This window comes from Echeneis naucrates, chromosome 5 (assembly GCF_900963305.1).
Source record: "Echeneis naucrates chromosome 5, fEcheNa1.1, whole genome shotgun sequence".
Classification (NCBI taxonomy): domain Eukaryota; kingdom Metazoa; phylum Chordata; class Actinopteri; order Carangiformes; family Echeneidae; genus Echeneis; species Echeneis naucrates.
In genome coordinates, this window is record NC_042515.1 from 10,344,653 (window position 1) to 10,365,541 (window position 20,889).

A 20,889-nucleotide genomic window follows, 5' to 3' on the forward strand; every position below is an offset into this window, starting at 1 on the left:
CCTCCTCCTGTCTATGTGAGTCTAATTCGTTTTTACAAAAAGCTACTTAAATTTCAAGTGAATTTGAACACCAAAGTATTATTTTGAATACTATTAATTAAAGTGGTAGTAAAGCTGTTGTAGAAGGAGGATAAGTTATGCTGGCAGTAATTTTATTGATACATTTGGTAAATGCAGTATTATTATTATTGTTCTCTTGCAACCAGGATAACTATGCAACAAAATTCTGTCGAGTGTGTTTGTGAGTCATCTTCATTTCAGTTACAGGGTGGAGGTACCTTCTGGGTTATTTGTTTGTCTTTTCTGGGATCTTGAAATGTTTTCCGCCATTACTTCTGACTCACCTGTCGCTAGTAACTCAGCAAGTCTGTTCATCTCTCAGCCTGGTTGTGACTGGAGAGGTTTGGATAGTTGCTTAAAGCCTTTGTCGTTTTTATTGAGGCCTCCGGCCATATGAATAAACATGGAATAAGTGTTTAAAATGAAAGAATAAAAAACTGTGAAAAGTAAATAAACAACTTTTTGTTGAAGTGGACAGATTAAAGAAACTGTAACAGAAATCTATCTAGGTTAACCCTGCAGCATTTCTATTCTTCTTATCATTGCTTTTAAATAGATGTTAATGAATTATAAATAGAGATTTTCCCAATGAGAATGAAAAATAATTCTAAAAAAAATATCCTAAAAGTTTATACCACCCCAGCTGCCTAATCTACTTCTTTGTTGTCTGTTCTTATGCCCAGTATACAACCACTCACCATTATGGCAGAATATAGCTAAATATTCTCATTCCTGTGTTGTTATTCTTGTTCCCAATGTTTCTTAGCAAACCTCAGGCAAAAACTGCATGTTTGGTTCAAATGACAGTTGTAAAACATGTAGATTATTCAGATGGGCAGAATGGGCATAGATTAAGGTAGTTGTCTGTGAAATTTTGTCAGAACGTTTGCCTTTCTGCTTTCTGGAAAAAAACAAAACAAAACAAAACACTTCATTACTGGCATGGATTTGTGATGACCGCTGCGACAACTTCTCTGCTCGGTCATTCTTTCAAACCTTAAAGGGGGACAGCTTTTCATACACAAAGGGGTGAAGTGAATAAAAATGTTAAAATTTGTTTTTGTCAGAAAAACTTTGAAATGAGGTGCTGCTGTAAAAATTCTTTTACAGCAGCACCTTATGAAACCCAACACTGATTATAAGGGAAGACTTGAGACCTATTCTCAACTCCATTAATGATCTCCCCCAACCAGATTTGGTTTTTTGCTTCTCAGAGTTCTGTCTGGATGCCTTTCTGAAAAATGCCTTCATCATCCAGCTATGTCTGTCCACAGTGATAGTGGATATTGAATTGGCTGCGGGGCACTAGCTAACCCCTGCTGTGAGAGATCTTTGAAAGGGACAACCACAGACTGCTTTTGACCAACTGCCACCAATTCAGTTTGCCCAATTTAACAATTTGTTACTTTTCCCATTGCTTCTCATACTGATAGCAAAGATCCATGAAATCTACAATTTTTTCTTTACAACTGATAGCTCTGTAATATGTCCTATCTAATTGTCTCTGAAGAGTCTTTCAACCTTTTTTTGACTAAATTTGATTGAGACAGATATTCATATTACACAAACAACATAATTTGGGACACATTTTATTTTTGATCAAGTTTGTAACAATAATTAAGTGTTGGCCTCAAAGTTTGAAAAATTGTGCAAGTTGAATTTGTTACAGATAATACACACAAATGCTATTGAAACAGATGGTATTTAGCCTATTGACTGCTGTTAGAGCTCTATAAATTCCCATCCCTAAAGGCTGACACTTAAGCTCTAATATAGATGCACACAAACACGCATGTATGAGCATGCTTAGTGAACAGAAAAATCCTGCAACTTAGTGGAGATTCTTCATTGTTCCGCCTGTTCTCCCTTCCCCTGATTTCACTGTCATCCTGCCTTTTTTTTTTTTTTTTTTTTGCCAGGGTTCACCTACGTATGTAGGCCTTTCTGCTCTGCCCTCTATTTTAAGAGAGGGAGGGCGGTGTGCCCTCCCTTGTGAGACAGGCTGTTGCATGCTGCACTCTGCACAGCACAGCAAGCACACACAGGGCCGAAGACTATTTGCAACACGACACTGACTGGCTTGTTTACGGCAGAGGCTCCATTCGGGGGAGGAAGAGGAGGAGGCAGGCTAGCTGGCAGTCAGAGAAGTAAGGAGAGGGGGCTTACTACCCTCAAGAGAGCCGGAATTCCTCTTGAGCCATTCCCCCATTTGGCTGGCAGTTGTGAAAACAATTGCCTGGCATTTACTCTCTCCTTGTGCAGATGGAGTCCCAGCTATGAGTCAGCTTTGAGAGCAGCAAGTGTTGGAGAAAGTAGTGGGCTTGTGATTTCCTGCGCAGCAGATACAGGCATACTTTGCAGAAAGGACTTAGATTATGATGTTAAGCACACTGTTGCTGTTTCCTCACTAACACTTTGGTTCATTCCCTCCTGTATTGCTGATATGTGTATGTTTTCTTTCCAATGCTGAGTGGTCACAAGGAGTATTTGACTAATAAAGGTATTTTCTTTGCTCTGTTCCTCCAGAGTTGGCTTACAGAAGACACTATGCTGATATCCTGAACTGAGCGAGTCCTGAGTCCATCCTCAACCTGTCACTTGTCTCAGTTTGTTACTCCATACTTGGTCAACTCTCCATCGATCACCCAGCACTAACTACAAACACCACCACCTCCACCTTTTCCCCACCCCCCTCCTGCCCAGCCTGCCGTCACCATGACGTCGGAGCTGGAGAGCAGCCTGACCTCCATGGATTGGCTTCCTCAGCTAACCATGCAGGCAGCCATCCGCAAGGCGGACGCCCAGAATGCCCACGGGCCAGGCATGGGAAAGAAGAGTACCTTACTGGATCCTAACACCACGTTAGATCAAGAGGAGGTGCAGCAACACAAGGATGGCAAGCCACCCTACAGCTACGCCAGCCTTATCACATTCGCTATCAACAGCTCGCCAAAGAAGAAGATGACACTGAGCGAGATCTACCAGTGGATCTGTGATAACTTTCCCTACTATAGGGAAGCTGGCAGTGGCTGGAAGGTAAGAAAGAGATCCCTCTGTCCTTAATTTAGTGCATATGGGAAATCTAAAAGCTGATTCAGTTTCCATAATAATCATGATGTTAGTTTGGATTGTAGCTGCAGCAAGGCTCAAAAATTCAAGAGACTCTCTCATGTGATGTCAAAATTTTCATCATCTTTGTTGCTGCTTAAAGTTAAAATTAGTTTTATGTTTGGCTTCTGTTAATTAATTCACTTGTGGAAATTCTCTTTGATCTTACATTTTGTACAGAACTGTTGAAAGTAATTGCAGAAGAGTTGAAACTGACATTCCTTGACTTAAACTGCTGTTTTGTTGGTGTCAGGCTGCTTAAAGAAGCGCAATGGCATTGGTAATGACCATTGTCACTTCTGAGAAAACTTAGAGGGAAACTATGAGTATGTCAAATCATTCTAAGTGCCTTACTCCACCGAATGAAAAATGGTGCAGCCCTAAGAGAACCATAAGAAGTGTAGAACCCTGGATTAATATTCAGAGAAGTGGCCCCTATCTGTGCGAACACAGACTAAATAGCCCATTCATGGGTGGTATTATTCATTGCAGATGCCTTGATAGGAGAAGGCCATTATGCAGAAGGAGAGAGCCAGTGCTGTGTCATCATCTCAAGGAGCCCATGATATACTGAGATGAAGCTATGCTGATTGCCTTTTAAAGGGCCCAGATGGAAATTGATATTAGAATGAGTTTTCCAATCAGTCGACGTTTATTGGAAATAGAATCTTAGGCACTGCTTTATTGCAGTCAGACAAGATGTATGAAGCCCATTTCCTGGGGCGACAAGATCTGGCATGTGTACAGGCTGTATGGAGGCGTGCACGTGTGTATATGTGTGTGTGTGTGTATGTGTATATACACACACACACACACACACACACATATATATATATATATATATATATATATATATATATATATATATATATATATGAAAAATATATATTTTTCATAAATATATATTTCAGTGTCAGTGAAAAAAAAAAAAATATATATATATATATATATATATATATATATATATATATATATATATATATATATATATATATATATATATAATATATATAGTGTGTGTGTGTGTGGAGATGAGAAAGCATGCCTTATTATAAATAGAATGATGTTAGCTTTTGTGGCAAGGCTGTTTGTAACTCAATGAATTCTTTTATTTTTGCAACCTTTGTTTCTTCTTTTACCTTCATCATCCCTTATTTAGTTGTCAGCAACACATCAGCATAGGTTTAGGGTTAGGGTTATTGTAATCCTGAGTCACAGGGGATTTTACTCTTATGACATCAGCACATTTTTTATTTTATTTTTATTTTATCTCCCTTCTTTTTCATTAGATGTAAGGATTCACACATGTACAGCTTTGTTTTCAGACTAGTGATGTGGTCGCAGCACTTATTGTCCACAGTCTTTATTGTTGCATTTCAAGTGAAGATTTTGTTGCAGATCATGCAGCACACAGCAGTCAGCCTGTTATCTACTTAGATACTTTCAACTGTTAGTATTTATTGGCATCCAGAGAGCAGCTGTGAGTAAATCATCGTTGTAGGTTGAAGTGGACTTCGTGAACTTGCACATATATCCACAGAGTTTATTATTCGGAAATACGAGGGTGTGACTGACGAGCCAGACTTTGTACATGTGTCTGCCTTCACCATCTCAGACTACAACAAAACAATTAACAAGCTGTATCTCTGGATGTGGGGTTGCAGTTTAAAGAAGTGTAATATCATCAAAGATGTATTTAATTCCCCATACAACTAAAGTGAGGTGAGGCAAAAGCCACATTTTAAAACAGGGCTGCAAGTTTTAGTCCATAGCAAACAGATTTATGGTTCCACAGGAGTTGTTGCATCATGAGTAATATCGCCGTAGTACAGTTGCGAAATGTGGTATAAAGGGATTCTGAGAGATTTTGAAAATGATTGTGATACTTAAGAATTCCTCTTAGGGGTTAGTTGTATTATCCAATAACATAACATCGATTCACTTGATTTCACAGAAATCATCCACTCCTATAATACGTACATGATTCTTTGTAGTCAATGTGTATATTTATTCACTGTTTTTGTCAAGGCTCTTATATTTCTGACTGTTTAGACGTAAATTAATGTTGACAGACAAAGGTTTTAAGGGATTTTAAAATGTCTTTCCTCTTATTGAAACTTTAAATATGATATTGAATGTAAGGGTTTCAATTCAGCATCAGGTGCAGACTTGACGTCATTGGAATGATACACTGGGTATAAGCGCAAGTTCTAGAATTGGCGTTGGTGGTAACTGACGTTCTTGAAGTACTTTCTGGTTTAGTAAATGCTCGCACAGATAGACAGATTCTGGACTAAATGTGGGCCGTAACGGTAGAAATACCCATCACATTTAAAAGTGAGAAAAACCACATCACTCAATCCAGGATGCTCTACAGCACAGGAAACATTAAGAGCGGTTTTAAGATGTGATCATAGGCTAGAGCCTGCGTCATAATTTTTTTTCTCAATTCTTGTTAATGGGGTGTTTTCCCTGCCATAGTTTTTTTTTTTTTTTTTTTTTTTTCTGAGAATCCAAACTGATGAAAAAATTTGCTATAGAGTTTATATTAAATGACTTTGTTGCATAAGGAGCATTTGAAATAAATCCAAATAGTGCTGTCTCCATGCCAGAGGCATTTCGAAAACCTCCAGTAGCCTTAGGTTTGTTCTTGGTGTTTTTGTGCTTGGATATTTTTCACAAAGCATCACACAAATTATACTTTTGTCTAACCCTATGCAAAAACCTGGGAAATATTTCTCTCCACATCATCAGGAGGTCACTCAGAGCTTGTACAGTTGTAAGAGTTTATTGCTTTCAAAACCCTTAGGGATATGTCTTTGGAAGTGGCATAATGCCTAATTGAAATTGTATAATTCTGTAATATGCATGCAGTGGTAATGTTCTCCCTGCACTGTTACTGTTTCTATGATATGAATCCACCTATAATGTGACTGAGTATGCATGTTTCTGTGTGTAATTAGCTGGAAAAGCAAGCATGCCTGGGTGGGGTGAATGTAGGTCGGATGTAGTCATCTCTTCTCTGTTCCCCTGGAGATGTCAGTCGCAGGAATTTGGGACTCAACGCACGCATGCGTCTGTTCTGTATGATAATGCAAGCTGTGCCGGCGAGATGAGACTGGGCTAATCCGGGCACCAGCAACTCATTTAATCATCTCAATAGAACTCCATTAGTGTGCGCTTTTAAGAAATATCAATAAGTGCTGTCAATAAAAACAGATAATTCATCAAGGTCAAAAAATGTGATTCACTGCCTTCGAGAGTGCAGACTATGTGCTTGGCATCTACGTGCAAGCAATTAGAGGGTGCTCTTCTGAACACCCTCTCCATCTCTCTGAGGCACATTTGATTCATACTTTGCAGTTTTGTCTGGTGTACGATTCAGCTCATGTACTGTGACTGCCGTGTCCTTCTATTCCTTGCATGGCAAATATGGCTTTTTGAAGGTCTTCGAGGATGCTTCAGGTTTTTTTTGTTTTTTTTTTTAACACATATGTGGATTCCTTCACATGCAGTATATTTTCAAGAACTATATTGGCAATTGCTTGCTGCACCTATCTTATAGTACAGGTTACCTCTTGCACAGTTTCTTTCATTTCAAAACCATTATGGTCTGTGTAAGATGGCCAGGAAGAGCCCTCTGAGATTAAAAGTGGGAACTGTTTTGTTCCACTTCAAGGTCAGGAGAGCATGTCTTTCCCCTGTAAGGAGCACTTAGCAAAAAAGAAAATTGTGATACTATAAAGGATTTTACCTTTGTCAGGTTCAGGATTTAAGTATCCATTAGAATATTTCAGTTGCAGTGAATATTACTTACACTTACTTACTTACCATAATACATTACAGTGAATACAGTCATGTAAAGTCATGACTTTTGGATACCTACTGAGCAGTAAATTTGGTATCACATCATTTTTTTAAACAAATTATACAAAAGAGATGTTAAGGTAAGTATTACCAAAATAATCACAATGAGCAGTCGAATGAATGGAAATGGCAGTTCTTAGATGTGTTTTCACAACTTTTTGAATCTGCTACATCTCTTCACGGATGCTGTCTTGTGTGTCATGAATGGCAAATCAGTGTTTTCTCACTTTCGCTACAACTGTTTGCGGGGCAGTTGTTACATAAATGATTTGCAGACATGTGGCTTCAGGACACTTCAAGGGGACAAGTGCAGGCGAGGGGGTTTTCCCCTACTTGCACACATCATGATGGGCAGTTGTGTAGAACAGTCTTTGCCAACTAAATATCTATTTAGTATATATTATTATTTATTATTAATATATATTAATATATTATTTATTATCAGCATTTCCATTAAGTTATTAAAGAGAGTTTAAAAAAATGTAAAAAGCCTGAGAGTGATATATAGTGATATCTTAAATCTGAAATTAATCTGAACAAATAGTGTATTTGAGAAATATATTTTAACAGTGTACAATGTTTTTTTTGTTTTTTTTATATGCTTAAATATGGATTTTTTTTTTCTTTTTTATATTTGCAATTCAACTAATTTAACTGAACATTTCATCACGTTTTTACATTACTGCTGTAATACTCTGTGCTAATGTAAACAAAGTCCTATTCATGTATTTGCATGGATGTTTCAACCCCTTCTGAATATGAGCTGTCCTTCCAGCTCAAGCTCTGATCGGGCTGTCTGATAACGTGACACTTTGCTCACTTCACATCAGCCAAAGACAGAGTGACAGTGTGTGCAATTTCTTTTCTAGTATGTTTTCTATTTAAAAAGAAAAAAGGCCAGAAACAGTATTGAATAGAGTGACTCCATGTATGCACTCAAACGTTGACCTCCATGTTCATCTCAAACCTTCCCTCAGACCTCTTTGTGGGCTCACTTCAGGCAAAGTGTGCAAAATCCCCACTGTATTTCTTCCAGGTGAAGAATGCCAAAGAAAATCTGGTGCAATTCTCAACCAGTTTAAAAATGCTTGAAATGTTTGCTCTTGAACTTTTAACTGTTGAAGAGATTGTTGCTACTGGCATGGTTTTATTTTTTTTCTCCTCCACACCTGAGTACAGGAAAAGAAAATTAGCTGGAAGAGAATGTTAGCTGCTGTTGATTACCTAACAAACAACTCCCACTACATTTCACTGAGGTCCATAGCTCTTACATGATCCTGTTAACAGGGAAATGTAGCTTTGGTCTGTAAATCGTCCAATATTCAGAGATGGGGCACAGAGCTGCCTTCTGCGGGGGCCCTGGACCTTACTTTGATCTCATTATAAAATGCAAATACACAGTACCCTAAACAGATCAAAGGTTCAACTTCCCATTGGATCTGAGGCTTAATAATAGCAGCCTGGAGCGGTTTTCTTTTTTTTTTTTTTTTTTTAAAGAAGCAATTTGGGTAGCTAGTGGTCCTCCAGGACATTATTTACTCTGGAGATAATGTTCCTGCTTCTGACTAGTGACTAGCCACAGCTCAGAGAAACCCTGCTCCTGTTGCTTATTTAAATAAGATTTTTTTTTTTTTTTTTTTTTTAAAGGAATGAGCATTTGCACTTCCTGCCCCTATCTACCACCTCAAGCTAAGTTTTGCAGTGCCTGAAATCTGAAAGTGTAAAATTGCTTTGGTGCTAGACTCTGATACCTTCATCTACTTTCTTAACCTGAAACATCATTACACTGTAAAGCAGGTATTTCAAGTTTAAGCACTTGGTTGATACAAACTATTTCAGCAGCATCAATGCATAACTGGATGCTCTCTTCCTTTTGAAACCTGCAACCAACTCAATTCCACAATGATCCTCTCTTTTTCAGTCTAGTGTCACATGAAGTTCGGTTTAGATGAAGTTGAATGAGCTGTGATGCAACAAAACTGCATTTTTAGCAGTTTTGTCTAATCTAGAATTCCTTGTTAATTGTAGAGACAGCAAAATGACTGCGTGCTAGCCCGGCACTGACTTTGTCAGGTGGTGGCAGGGGTAGTGATTCACTCGGCAGCCAGTTTGATCCTGCTGTGAGGCGGGTTCCCGTGTCAGGAAGCTCCAGCCTGGCCACCCGCCCACCAGCCTCACCTTGCACCCGCCTACCGGCGCCCAACCGCTCACGCTCTGGCCCTTAGAGTGGGCGGGGAGAGCAGGCTGGCAGGCCTTGGCATGGATACATTTTGGCAGGAGCTACTGTCCCCACACTCCATCGAGTGAAGTGCTGACTGCAGTGCAGAACATAAAAGGCCTAAGGCTTCTATCACTTCCTCTTGTGGCCTGCAGGCCTGTGTAGAGATGTTGGCTTCAATTTTACTTGAAACTGTAGCTGTGCTTTTGGCAGTCATGGCAATGGCCTCTCAATTCATCCCCATATATACATGTCTCCTGTTATCATTTTCAACAGTCATTAACCCTTAACCTCCTACCTCCTAACTGTGCTTTGTGTTCAGTGTGATACAGCAGCCGGCTGTAAAAGCTGTTGATCATGGTCATCAATTGATTCAGTGAACTTCCTGCTCTGTGATAATGAGATCTGGTGAAGTCAATACCTGACTCACCAGCTGGGACAAACCACTTGTATTGCAACACTTTTTTCTTTGTCTAAGAATCCTTTATCATGCAGGTAACAGTGAACAAAGATGAGTTGATGAACCCTGCACTCGTTCTTAGGCATAGCTTTTTTTTTTTTTTTTTAAATAACATTTATTCAGTCCTTACTGTTGAGGCACGATGTTCAGCTGGTAATGCTGCCAAACTATAAGTGTCCAAGGACAGAGGATCTTTGCCAACATAATCAAGGTTGTTGGGTAGCTATTTTTCCTTGTGTTCTTCAACTGTCGGTCCCTTTCCCCTGTTAGAACTATAGGATAGTGTGTGTATAATATTTAGCTGAAAATGACCGTGTCGTGGTGAAACTCATGAGACTTTGCAATAACTTGGGAAAGGGTTGGGATCTGCGCAGCTATGTCTTTTCCAGAGCTTTTCATTTGTGGTGACTGAGATCATCACCTACTATAGGCTGTGCCCTTGTGTTGTCACAGCTCTGTAGCCTGAAGAGCAATTGGGAAAGAAAATCATTCCTCATATCACAGTTATAAACTGAAAGGAGTTTGAACACATTTTAGAAAATCTCATAACTGGAAAAAACATTAGCTACTTCTTAGGTATTTCTGGGAGGAAGATGAATGGCTGTAGGGAGCTGCTCAGAAACTCTGTAGTCATCGTTATGTGGCTAGATTTAGACAAAAATAACATTCTGCTTTACCTTTACATTATTTTAGTTTTCCCAGTCAGTGGCCTTTTGCCCTGTCATTATTCTATCTGGCTGGGTGACACCTGGGAGTAAAGCAGAATATATGTAATAAGACTGACAGATTGTTGAAAATGTTTGTAGTTGTTGCTGCAGCATCGTGTATCTTTGAAGATGGTTCATGAAATTCAATTTTGTATCTGTTTTCTAACAGTCGGTTCTTGCGGTATGGTTAAGATGAAGTTTAAAAATTCAGTCAGTTTTTTTTTTTTTTTTTGACCAAATCAACAAGGAATGCATTTTTTTTTATAGAAAAGAACTCCTAGAATCTTGTATTGTAATTGAACTGATTAACAAAAACCACAAGCAAGTACCACTATTGTTCTATTCAAAGATTACTCTGCCTCTCATTAACAATTTTCTTCTTAGAGAAACAACACATTTTCAGAGCTTTTGTGTCCAGGCCACAAGTTGGTGGCATTTCCAGGCTGTGCCAGAGTGAAAAATGTTTTGATCACAGTTCAGATTAACAGCCTAGTCCGTTTGACTCATTGCTTCTGATCTGTTATAATTCATCTCATCACTCAATGAATACTAATTAAAGAGGCTCATAACATGAATATACTGTTGTTAGTTTGCAAATGTAACCCTTATGTTACAAAAAGGATGAATATACATGTTCCTTCACTAGGCAGTCTCTAAGAAAAAAAAAAGAACCTCTTGTGTTTCTGATAATTTTAAACAAGATACAAAACAAAATCTTATTAAGTTGAAGAAATAATCCTGTATTGCATGGTGGAATTGCACAGTCATAGCCGCGGCATGCATTAATGTAGTGATTTGTAATGTTAAAATAAAAGCCTCTTCTCCAGAAAACAGTTAATAAGAAGGAAATGTCAGGCTGAATAATGGAGGAGGAAAATAATGGCTGTTCAGTGTGAATATCAGGCTACCTTTGTTTACATTGGGATCACAGATGGTGCTTTTTAACTTGGCCTCTTGTATGTGCACTGATTTTGCCCTGACAAGGAGAAGGAAAAGGGAGCAGGGTGCACCGATGAATTCTGCAGGCTATAAATAGAGCACAGTCCTTGGAATCTGCCTTTAACACTGAATTTACCCTGTTAAATTCATTTTAGCCGCATTAGAGCAGCCATTGTTGCCACTGGTTCCATCTGAATATGAAATCTAATTTAAAACGAGAAAACAAGAAATGGTTTATTCCTAACAGATATATTTTAGTAGGTGTGTGTGATTGATTGATGTGTGTTTTCTTTTAATTTCTTCTGGTCTTTTTTTATGTAATTAATAATATTCATAATTAATGTAGCCCGCTCTCCCTGAAGAACGGTTGCCTCCTGTGAAGCTTGGAGCTAATTTATCTGCCAGCACCGTAGCGTGCACGCAGCATTTCCTCTTTGGAAATGAAAGGGAAAGAGGCATCAAGACTAATTAGCAGAGTCTAGAGAAGGATTTTTTTAAAAACTACAGCAACCTGAGACTGCCAATATGGTCAAAGGTTTGTAGCGGGAATGAGTTAAGCCCTCCACTGAATATCCACTCAGGGTGACTGGAAGCACAGCCATGCTGCCGCACTTCCAGATAGTAGGCTGTTCACATCTGACAGATATTTTTAAAGTAGTGGTCTGGCCTTGATGATTGGCATGTTGATAAAATCTGCACTAACAAGTAATTGTCGTGGGAATATGTCTGTTCTCTTTCTTCTTAGTTTTAATCCACCCTCTCTCTTCCCTGGCAACAATTTAACCCCCATCACCTTCTGTGTCAGTCTCCTGCCGTTAATGGCTTCACTCTGCTCTTCACAATCTCTACTTTTTTGGAGTGAAAGCTGAGCAGCCGTGTCGTCTTCGACTCGGCTGCTGCTTGACATTAAATGCTGCTTACTGATAAAAATGTCACTGGGATAGAGGATATCTATATCTTTTTTTCTTGGCAGGATGGTTGTCTCTTATCCCAGAGAGATATTTGATCATCCTGCTGGTGCATCCTCAGTGGGGTCAGCGGTCTTTGAGAGGGGGGGACAATGACACAGCTGTGACAGCCGTGTGGAACCAGTGATGGATGACATGCCAAACTGGGCCACGCTGCCTTCCCAGGCGCCTGTATTGACAGACACAGCTCTTGCATCTCACATTTAGCATCAGCAGGGCTAATCGCAGGTCATGCTGGCCACAAATGTGACACGTGAATATCGCTGCTTTAATTGCTCATTTGTCAATGTCAACTTCTCAAAGAGCAGCTTTTCGTTGCTGCACGAAACTTGCTGTAATGAATGCCATCAAAAAAGAATCAAATTAAAATCGAAATGATGAAGTGCAAGTAATTCATACTTTGTCGTCTGCTGCCGGTTCATCAGATGCAAATACATGCGTGTACCGAACGCACCAAAAATATTACCATGCTAAAGCAAGGTGGAACTACTCGCCAATATTTGTTCCCTCCGGGTGACGCAACCCATCACAAAACCCTGTATGTTTTTGTTGAGCCATCTTACAAAGAGTGTTTAGCATGTAGCACAGACCAGCCTCACTGAACTTGACTCAGCAAATTTGAGTTAATTAATTAAACCAACAACAAAGTCTAATGTTAGTAAAGACAAGCCACGCGGCGCCATCTGGAATCTTTTTAGCACCTAGCGTTCAGAGCATGAGGCTTGTATTTTATGTTTGCGACATAAAAGAATTAAGCATGTGAAAAATATTTCAACTTGCATAGTTTAGCCAAAGAGGTACTTTATTTAATTGAGCAGTTTGAATATGATGTTGAAAATACAGTATTTTCTACATGCTGCATTTTAATTGATCTTTATTTTATTACTTAGTTTTATTTTCCTACCTAGACCCAGGTATATTTTTATTTAAAACCAATATTTGGGTTATGTTTAATATTTTCACTACTTTATGTTTTCAATTTGGCAAGAAATGAAAAACAAGATCCCTTTTTTTTTTTTTTTCTTTCTTTCTGCATTTTTATGTAACAAAAATGTACTGAACTGTGATTTCAAAACTGAGGTACATACCGAACTGTGACTTTAGCGTACCGTTACACCCCTAATGTTTATATAAGAAGCCACATGCCTATTTGCATTTAAAAGAGATCACATGTAGTGATGATCCGACAAGGCAATTATCAGCTGACTCCATTTCCCCTCAGTTTTATGGAGAATTTTGTCAACATTTATGCCATTGCTTAAGTTTTTGTACTTAAAAATTCACAGTTTTTGTTTACTACAGAACAAAAGGAAAATACAACCTATACTGACCTTTTTAACAGATTAGACTTTTATCAGGATGAAAAAATATTATTTATCCAACGGCCACTTACACACATTATTCTCACAGATAAATATGACGGCAAGTGAAAATTATATGATATAAATTTTTTAAATATTTATTTATGTGTGCGTGCGTGTGCACGCGCGTGCGCTCTGAGTAATGATAATCAAAGCCCTGGCTTTAAGCCCTTCAGCCTGTGCTGTACCAGCCATGAGGCCACTGCCTCTACACAACAGTTAATTGCATCTGAATTAGTCCATTAATGTGGCCATGTAGGGGGATGACGGGGTGCACTGAGGTGTCTGGTCTCTTTTGACCACTGCAATGTATTATTAATGGATCAGCAAGTCTGGCAGCTCTGCATTAACTTGGCTAATGGACTGTAGGGTGGGTCTGTGATTCCCTTTCAGAAGGAAATCAAATCTAATACACTTTACAGAAAAAAAGCTATTTTCAGAGTCGGTTGGTGAGAATATAGCAACAATTTTAAATTGAAGCTTTGCTTTTTCCTTTCCATTGTGGATTTGTGGCCTGCTGACAGGTCACTGTAGGGAGTCCAAGGTTGCACTGAGGCTTCACTCTGTGTCTCATTGGACATGTACTGTAATGTACTTTGCTAATGAAAAGCTAAGTATCAGATTAATACAGATGATGATAAAGAACTTATATTTTTTGCTGCTTATGTAGAAGACTGCATGCCAGAGCCTGGGGGTGACTGTATTAAATGTAAGAGTCAGTTGCATGATGAGAACACAGCTGTATAAGAAAATTATGCTATTTAATAATGGTATGGTTGTGAGCATCAGTAGAAGTGGACAGACTGTTTTCTTCAGCACAAAATTTGAAATCTGGATTTGATTATGATATTAGAATATAAAGTTTGGCCCCTCTAGGTTCTTTGAATTTCACTCTGTACAGGAGTAGTAGCAGTATATACCTTTGGTCATTAATTGTTTTCCAATAGTCTACAGTTAAAAGAACATGACAATGCAAAGATATGAGGTTAAGGAGTCCATGTGATTGTTTTATTCATTTGGAGTCTGTTGATAATATGCATATTGAGCTGCCGTGTCGACTCCATAATCTCTCTGTCGACATGCAGGAAAAAGAAAAAGGTCAAAGCGTCTCTTTTTTTGCCCCCAGCTACATGTTATATGCTTTCAGTAGAACTTGTTTTATTTTGTATTTTATTTTCCAAACACAATCTACTCTTTCTGGCATTTAGATTTTTCTCATTGCAACTTCAGCCTCCAAAGAAAAGAATATACATTGAAGGAGCACACTACAGGCTTTTTGTGTCATTACTTAATTTGTCTAACTCTTAAGTGGACAGTTGGCACTACCCTGCCATTAATGCAGTCAGTTCTTCATTGTTAGTGGGCACTGTAGTCAGCAGGCTGCTGTGAGCCATTGTCAGAGGATAGCATCAGAGGCTCTTCTGGCTGATAATTAAGTGGCGTACTGACAAACGGCTTTCATCAGATCCGTCATGTGGAACTGAGAGCATGCGAAGGCTTTCAGGGAGGATAAACCAGAGGACGTCGCTTTGCCTCCAATCTTTCATGGCCTTGTGCTGCCTCTGCAGTGGAAAAGGAAGGGGGGAGAGAAAGTGTAGCACAGGAGAAACGTGTGATCCTGCAATGCTCAGAGATCCAGACTCATTTTACAGCATCGTGAAAGGCAGCTCTCTTTGCGATACTGTACCCGATTCCCAGTTTGTCTAGACCAGTGCTTCTCAATTATTTTCTGTTACGCGCCCCCAGGAAGAAGAAAATATTTTGCGCCCCCTCCCCCCACTCTCTGCCACGACTATAAATACTGTCACTTGTCTATAAAATTATTATAAGTACACCTCTGTATAACATTGTATTCTTATTATCATTAAAGAAAACGAAAAAAGAAAGGAATATAGATCGCACTTTTTTCAAGTATGGCAAAAAAGCATGGTCCGCGGGGGCAGGCCACACTATTTGAGAAGCACTGGTCTAGACTGAACATTACAGTATGTATTTAGTTGTTTTGTTTTTTTATATATATATATATATATATATATATATATATATATATATATATATATAAATTGGTCAGTCATTTGGGTTTTGTCAAGGCTGACATTATTTATGATGACTTTAGACACTGGCTGCATGAGGCTAAATAGAGTGTTTGGATTTGAGCTATCACACGTTGTTGTAACAGTGACATAACATTTCCCATCATTACAACTTCCTTGCGCCTCATAAAATCAAGGGCAGGATCAATGCCAATAGCAGTCTACGCAAGAACCTACACAGGGAAACTGTTGTCTGTTACCTAGTGACTGCATCTCAAATTGGTGTCTGGATGTTTAGCTAAAGATGGTTTATGAGTTAATGTTAGCTAATATTAGCTCAGAAGCTAAAGAAGAGTCTAGGCTTTCAAGACGATCAACAAGACCAGAGGTATCAGATTATATCTGATACCGCTGGCTGTGATTATCAGATGTGACTTACCAGTAGTTGCCATAATTAGACAACGACAAATCAGCTATCATTAATACAATTCCACTGTTATAGTGAACAGTGAAAAGGTAATTCGCACTATTGTGGCTGTAATTGTGAGCAGCACAGTGATTTACCAGATACAGAGAGATTATTTCAAGTTGACTTCAAGTAAGTAGACATAGCTCTGGCATAATAGATAAAGGTCTACATTCTGGGTTGTACAATTTTGTTTTGGTTTTTTTTTTTTTATATTTTTTCTTTTTGGTTACTGTTGTTGAATTTTTTAGAATTGTTTTAAGTTTGTTAGTTTTTCACTTATATTTTTTCATACAAAAATTAGTACAACTAGAAAAAGGAAGGGACAAAGAGGTTGTTCTAGGCCATACATCTGTACAATATTTTTATTTAATTTTTTTATCCATGCACATGTAGGCCTACCTCCCTTGGCATGAATTCTGTTTTCCCCAATATTTTCCTGTGGGTTTTTTTTTTTTTTTTTTTTTTTTTTTTTTTTGATTTGATGATTTTGTTAATTTACCTCATTTGGTCTTTGGCTGAAAAGGAATGTGTGCTGAACAAAGTATATCTAACAAGAATTTTCGTATCATTCATAATGTTTTGTAACATTTGACAGGTATGCAGCTCCCACACTATTATTATTTTCACCACTGGGTTAAAGGCAGGTCACAGGCAGGTCCATTTCAGTACTGTCAGTACTCTCTCCCTAAACCACTGGCTCCTTCTGAATTTGTTCACATTGATCCTGTAACAATATAAGTACATGATGTGGTCTAGCAACTTCAAAGTCAGTCAGTTTTAATAATTTTAATTGTAAAATATTTCAAAATGATCATTAATTTTTTTTATAATCATGTTTTTGCAGTTAGTTGGCTAACTTTCAATACTTTCGCAGTCCAGTTGTGTGCCATGGCCCTTGACAAGTCTCCTCAAACACTGGACAGACCCCCGACTTCCACCAATAGATTTTACATACTTTTATTTGCTCTTTAATTTTGCTGCTCTTCAACCTTATCATTCCAGTCTAATCTGTTGTGGTGCACAAACTGGTGCTAGTGTTATCTATCACTAAATTCCGCCAATTTCTAAAGAGGTGTGTGCCAATTATTATTTCACCTCAATTCTTCCTGGTTAATTTCCAATGACAACTCACTTGAAGGTCAGATGTTCTGAAATAATCCACTTAATGAAACCATGCTACAGTTTTGCATGCTGCACCATGCAGTAGTGTAGAAACACCAGAGGTTGTAAAAAGCACTTTGACTATGTGTGGTTTGGCTCTGAGCTAGAGCATGAGACAGAGAGAGGCACAAATATCGGCAAAAGAGAAAGAAAGACAAAGACAGATAGCTCTCTGAAGGACTGTGATCAAATAGGCCTTATGCGAGTGGCTCAGGGCTTTTTGTTGTAGTATGACCTGCCATTCAGTGTTGCATTAAGTGAATTTTCCCCCACAGCTTTTCAAATCTGCAGTGACTGCCTCCCAATTTATGAGGGGAATGCTCGAATTTCAAACGTAGCATTCAAGCCAGGGCTGTAACCTCGAGTGCACCTAGAAAATAATGCAGAACTTTGTTTTTGTTTTTTTTGTTTTTTTTCCCCTTGAAATTCTGCAGGTCTATTCCAAGCTTGGCCTTATAGCAACAAAGCAGGTAGAGGAGGGAATGTGGGTGCATGTACCCGAGAGAAATTGAGTTCAGAACGCTTAAATTGGAGCTTTTGGTCTCTAACCCCACTGCTTCTGTTGAAAAGGGAACATCCTTGGTGCAGCCTTCATAAACTTCTTATATGCCACTAGAGAACTATGGGAGTTTTGTATTGGCTCAGCCTATTGCCAGAGCTCTATAGGACGCTCTATCCGTGGATTACCCTCAGCAAAATTACTTGGCAAGTAAAGTTGGACTGCTTTGTTTACTTGGCATTGGTTGTAGGTAGGGGCCCAACATTGATTTTTACTATATGCTTGCAGAATTTTATGGTTAAATTTGCGGTGAAAGTGGTTAATAAGTAGACAGCTTGGTTCAGTATAGTCCATTGAAGTTATCAGAAATGGTGTAATGTTGCAGCAGACTGATTTTGCTTACTCTCGTGTCTTTAGCTGTCTATGTGATGTTCTGTTCTTCCACTGATCAAGCACAGTTTGTACTTTTGTCTATCCTCTTTGCCTTTCCTGCAGTTTACATGATGGAGCATGGCTCTGGAAACAATACATCTGTGAATGCCAGTGCCAACCCGAATCCTCAGCTGTCATCTGAATTAGCTCCCCTGTAGTTGCAGGTAGAAAGTGACAGCTTTAAGTCATCCCCCCCCCCCCCCCCTTTTTTTTTTTTTTTTTATTGCAATCTGTACCTCTTTAAAAGTCATCCCAAATAATAAGGTCCTAGCATCTCGCTCTGCCAGAAAGGTTTTTTGTTTGTTTATTTATTTTTTTATTATTTTTTTCTCCCACTTTTCCTGAAACATGTTCTTTTTTTTTCTTTTTTCTTTTTTTTTTTTAGTCCACCACACATGTAATCGCTTATCAACCTAATTTCTTTTTTGCATGTATTGACCTCATTATATGAGCCTGCTAGTGAAAATGGGTTTAATTTAACCAAATGCTCTCTGTATGGGGAGGGGTGTGGGTATTGGGTGGGGGGTACAATTTCCCCATAGTGTAATCTCCTTCTGCCGAAGTAGGTGTTGAGTTTTAATTAGTATAATACCTCAGTGTGGTACACAAGATGACCTGGGTCTAGATAGCAAAAGTTAAAGATAATTTAGATTTTCTGGTTTGCCTGTTTTCTTTGTTTCCATCATGGACAAAGACATAGAGCCCTCTGTGCATGCCGTAACAGGTTATTATATTGTTGACAGATTTCACCTTGGAATGTATTTTTTTGCGGCAGCCAAGCAAACTGATCATGTTTTATTAAAACTACATACAAGTGAGTAAAGATCAGAGAGTGAGGGGTTTAAAACCTAACATTACTACTATATGCCAAGGGAGGCAGATCAAATGCCTTTGAAGATGGTTAAAAATCTAGTTGAAAATCGTTAGAGTTGACTCCGTTGGTATTTGAGTGTGGGCTTTGAGTCTCTCTGTAGATCTACTAGATGTGAGAGAGCTTTGCAATAAGTTGGTCAGCAAGTGCTGAGTTTTGGCATGTGTCAGATTTATACTACATTTATCACTGTAGTCAAAAAGGCTACATCATATCCAAGTAGAATAAGATTGCCTTTATTATGTATTTTGTGTCACTTAAGTCCAGGAAAACATACTCAACAATCAGTCTTTGAGAAATGCATTTTAAACATTTTTATGTCCAGATTTTTTGTATACTTCAGACCATATGAGGTGAAACAGGAGTGGACAATAGTTGTAGTTTAAGTGGCCTAAGGGTCACCGCTCCTCTTATAGCAAACAACATCAAATCATTGGGTAATTTCACCTGGACAAATTTACCTTTGACCTGTGATTATGTGTGTCCAAGCATGTTTTTATTTATTTATTTATTTATTTATTTATTCTAAGTGATGGCTTGCTGAGCAAATTCTGTGGCATCCCACATACCTTCCCACACCCACTACAAATAGACAGCGAAGGTGCTACATTCCATGGCCTCGGTGCATATCCCCAAGGCTGAGGAGTACGTTCTGCGTTGGTGGGCATGTCATGGGGTCCATGTAAAATAACAAAGAATAAAAATACAGTAATCTGTGTGTGTGTGTGTGCGTGCGCGTGCATGCGCATGTGTGCCTGTTTGTATCTCTGCTGATTCATTTCCCGTTTCTTTTATTCTGCGCTTGCTGGACTCTGGTCTTACTCCTTAATGTCAATGAAGTGCTGGCTTTTTTTTTTTTTTTTTGTTTGTGTGTGTCTTTTAGTTTGTCTCTTTACTGGGCTTGACAATAAAAACTTAAAGAGTAACATAGTTATGGTGTGTGTGTATGTAGACAAAGTCTTTCCATCACTTAAAATGATATTTTATATCGGTCCATATATCACGATATAAATCAAATAACTATTTCTGTCAAGTTTAAAGGTTCCTATGTGAGATGTGAAGATACTACATTAATATTGGTTTAAATATTCTCTGTCAGAAGTTAAGCACATGAAATGTACTGCAGACCGCGTGGAACTGTATTTCAAATAAATAAAATTATTATATAATAAACTAAAATCTTAATTCTGACCAGTCAGAAGCTTCAAGTGTTACAGGAGAACACAAACAAATTTTTTGGTCAATTACAAAAAAATAAAATAGGTAATACAAAATAGAAAAGTCTCAATTCTGACCAGTCAAAAGCTCGACACAATTCGCAGTGCACGCTTCTTGACTTCTTGACACAACTTTAAATAGCTAAAATATCCCCACACTACCAAATTCCTGACCTTTCTTCTCAGCAATGTCCTCGTCTTTTGAGCCTTGGGCGGCATCCTTTGGGGTGTCTTCTTTGGGGACGCTGTCGCTCATATTAACATTTTCTGCCATTTTCACTTATTTCACTCCCACTCCTAACGTACTGGTGGCCAGATGCATCACCTACTCTCTCTCTCTCTCTCTCTCTCTCTGTGTGTCAACCTAGCCTGATGTGGCTGTAACTCCTATTCCAGCTGCGTGATTGGCTCGGCATGGCACTATTCTCATTATCATTGGCTCCTCATGTTGTCTGCCAAAACATGGATAGAATGAGTTCTATCAACCATGTCTTATATTTCTATCGAGGAAACGTTATT

The 20,889-nt window shown here is 38.6% G+C and overlaps 1 protein-coding gene across 3 annotated transcripts in view; it reads left to right on the forward strand.

The window, feature by feature from the left end:
- foxj3 (forkhead box J3) overlaps positions 1–20,889 on the forward strand; it is a 73,018-nt gene that overhangs the window by 26,319 nt on the left and 25,810 nt on the right. For 2 of the 3 annotated variants that reach the window (XM_029502269.1, XM_029502268.1), the window contains one exon: positions 2,587–3,096. In XM_029502269.1, coding sequence (XP_029358129.1) covers positions 2,776–3,096 — 321 coding nt within the window. In that variant the 5' untranslated portion in view covers positions 2,587–2,775. Of the gene's footprint in view, positions 1–2,586; positions 3,097–20,889 lie in introns of those variants that run through there. The other variant, XM_029502270.1, reaches the window with a different exon arrangement.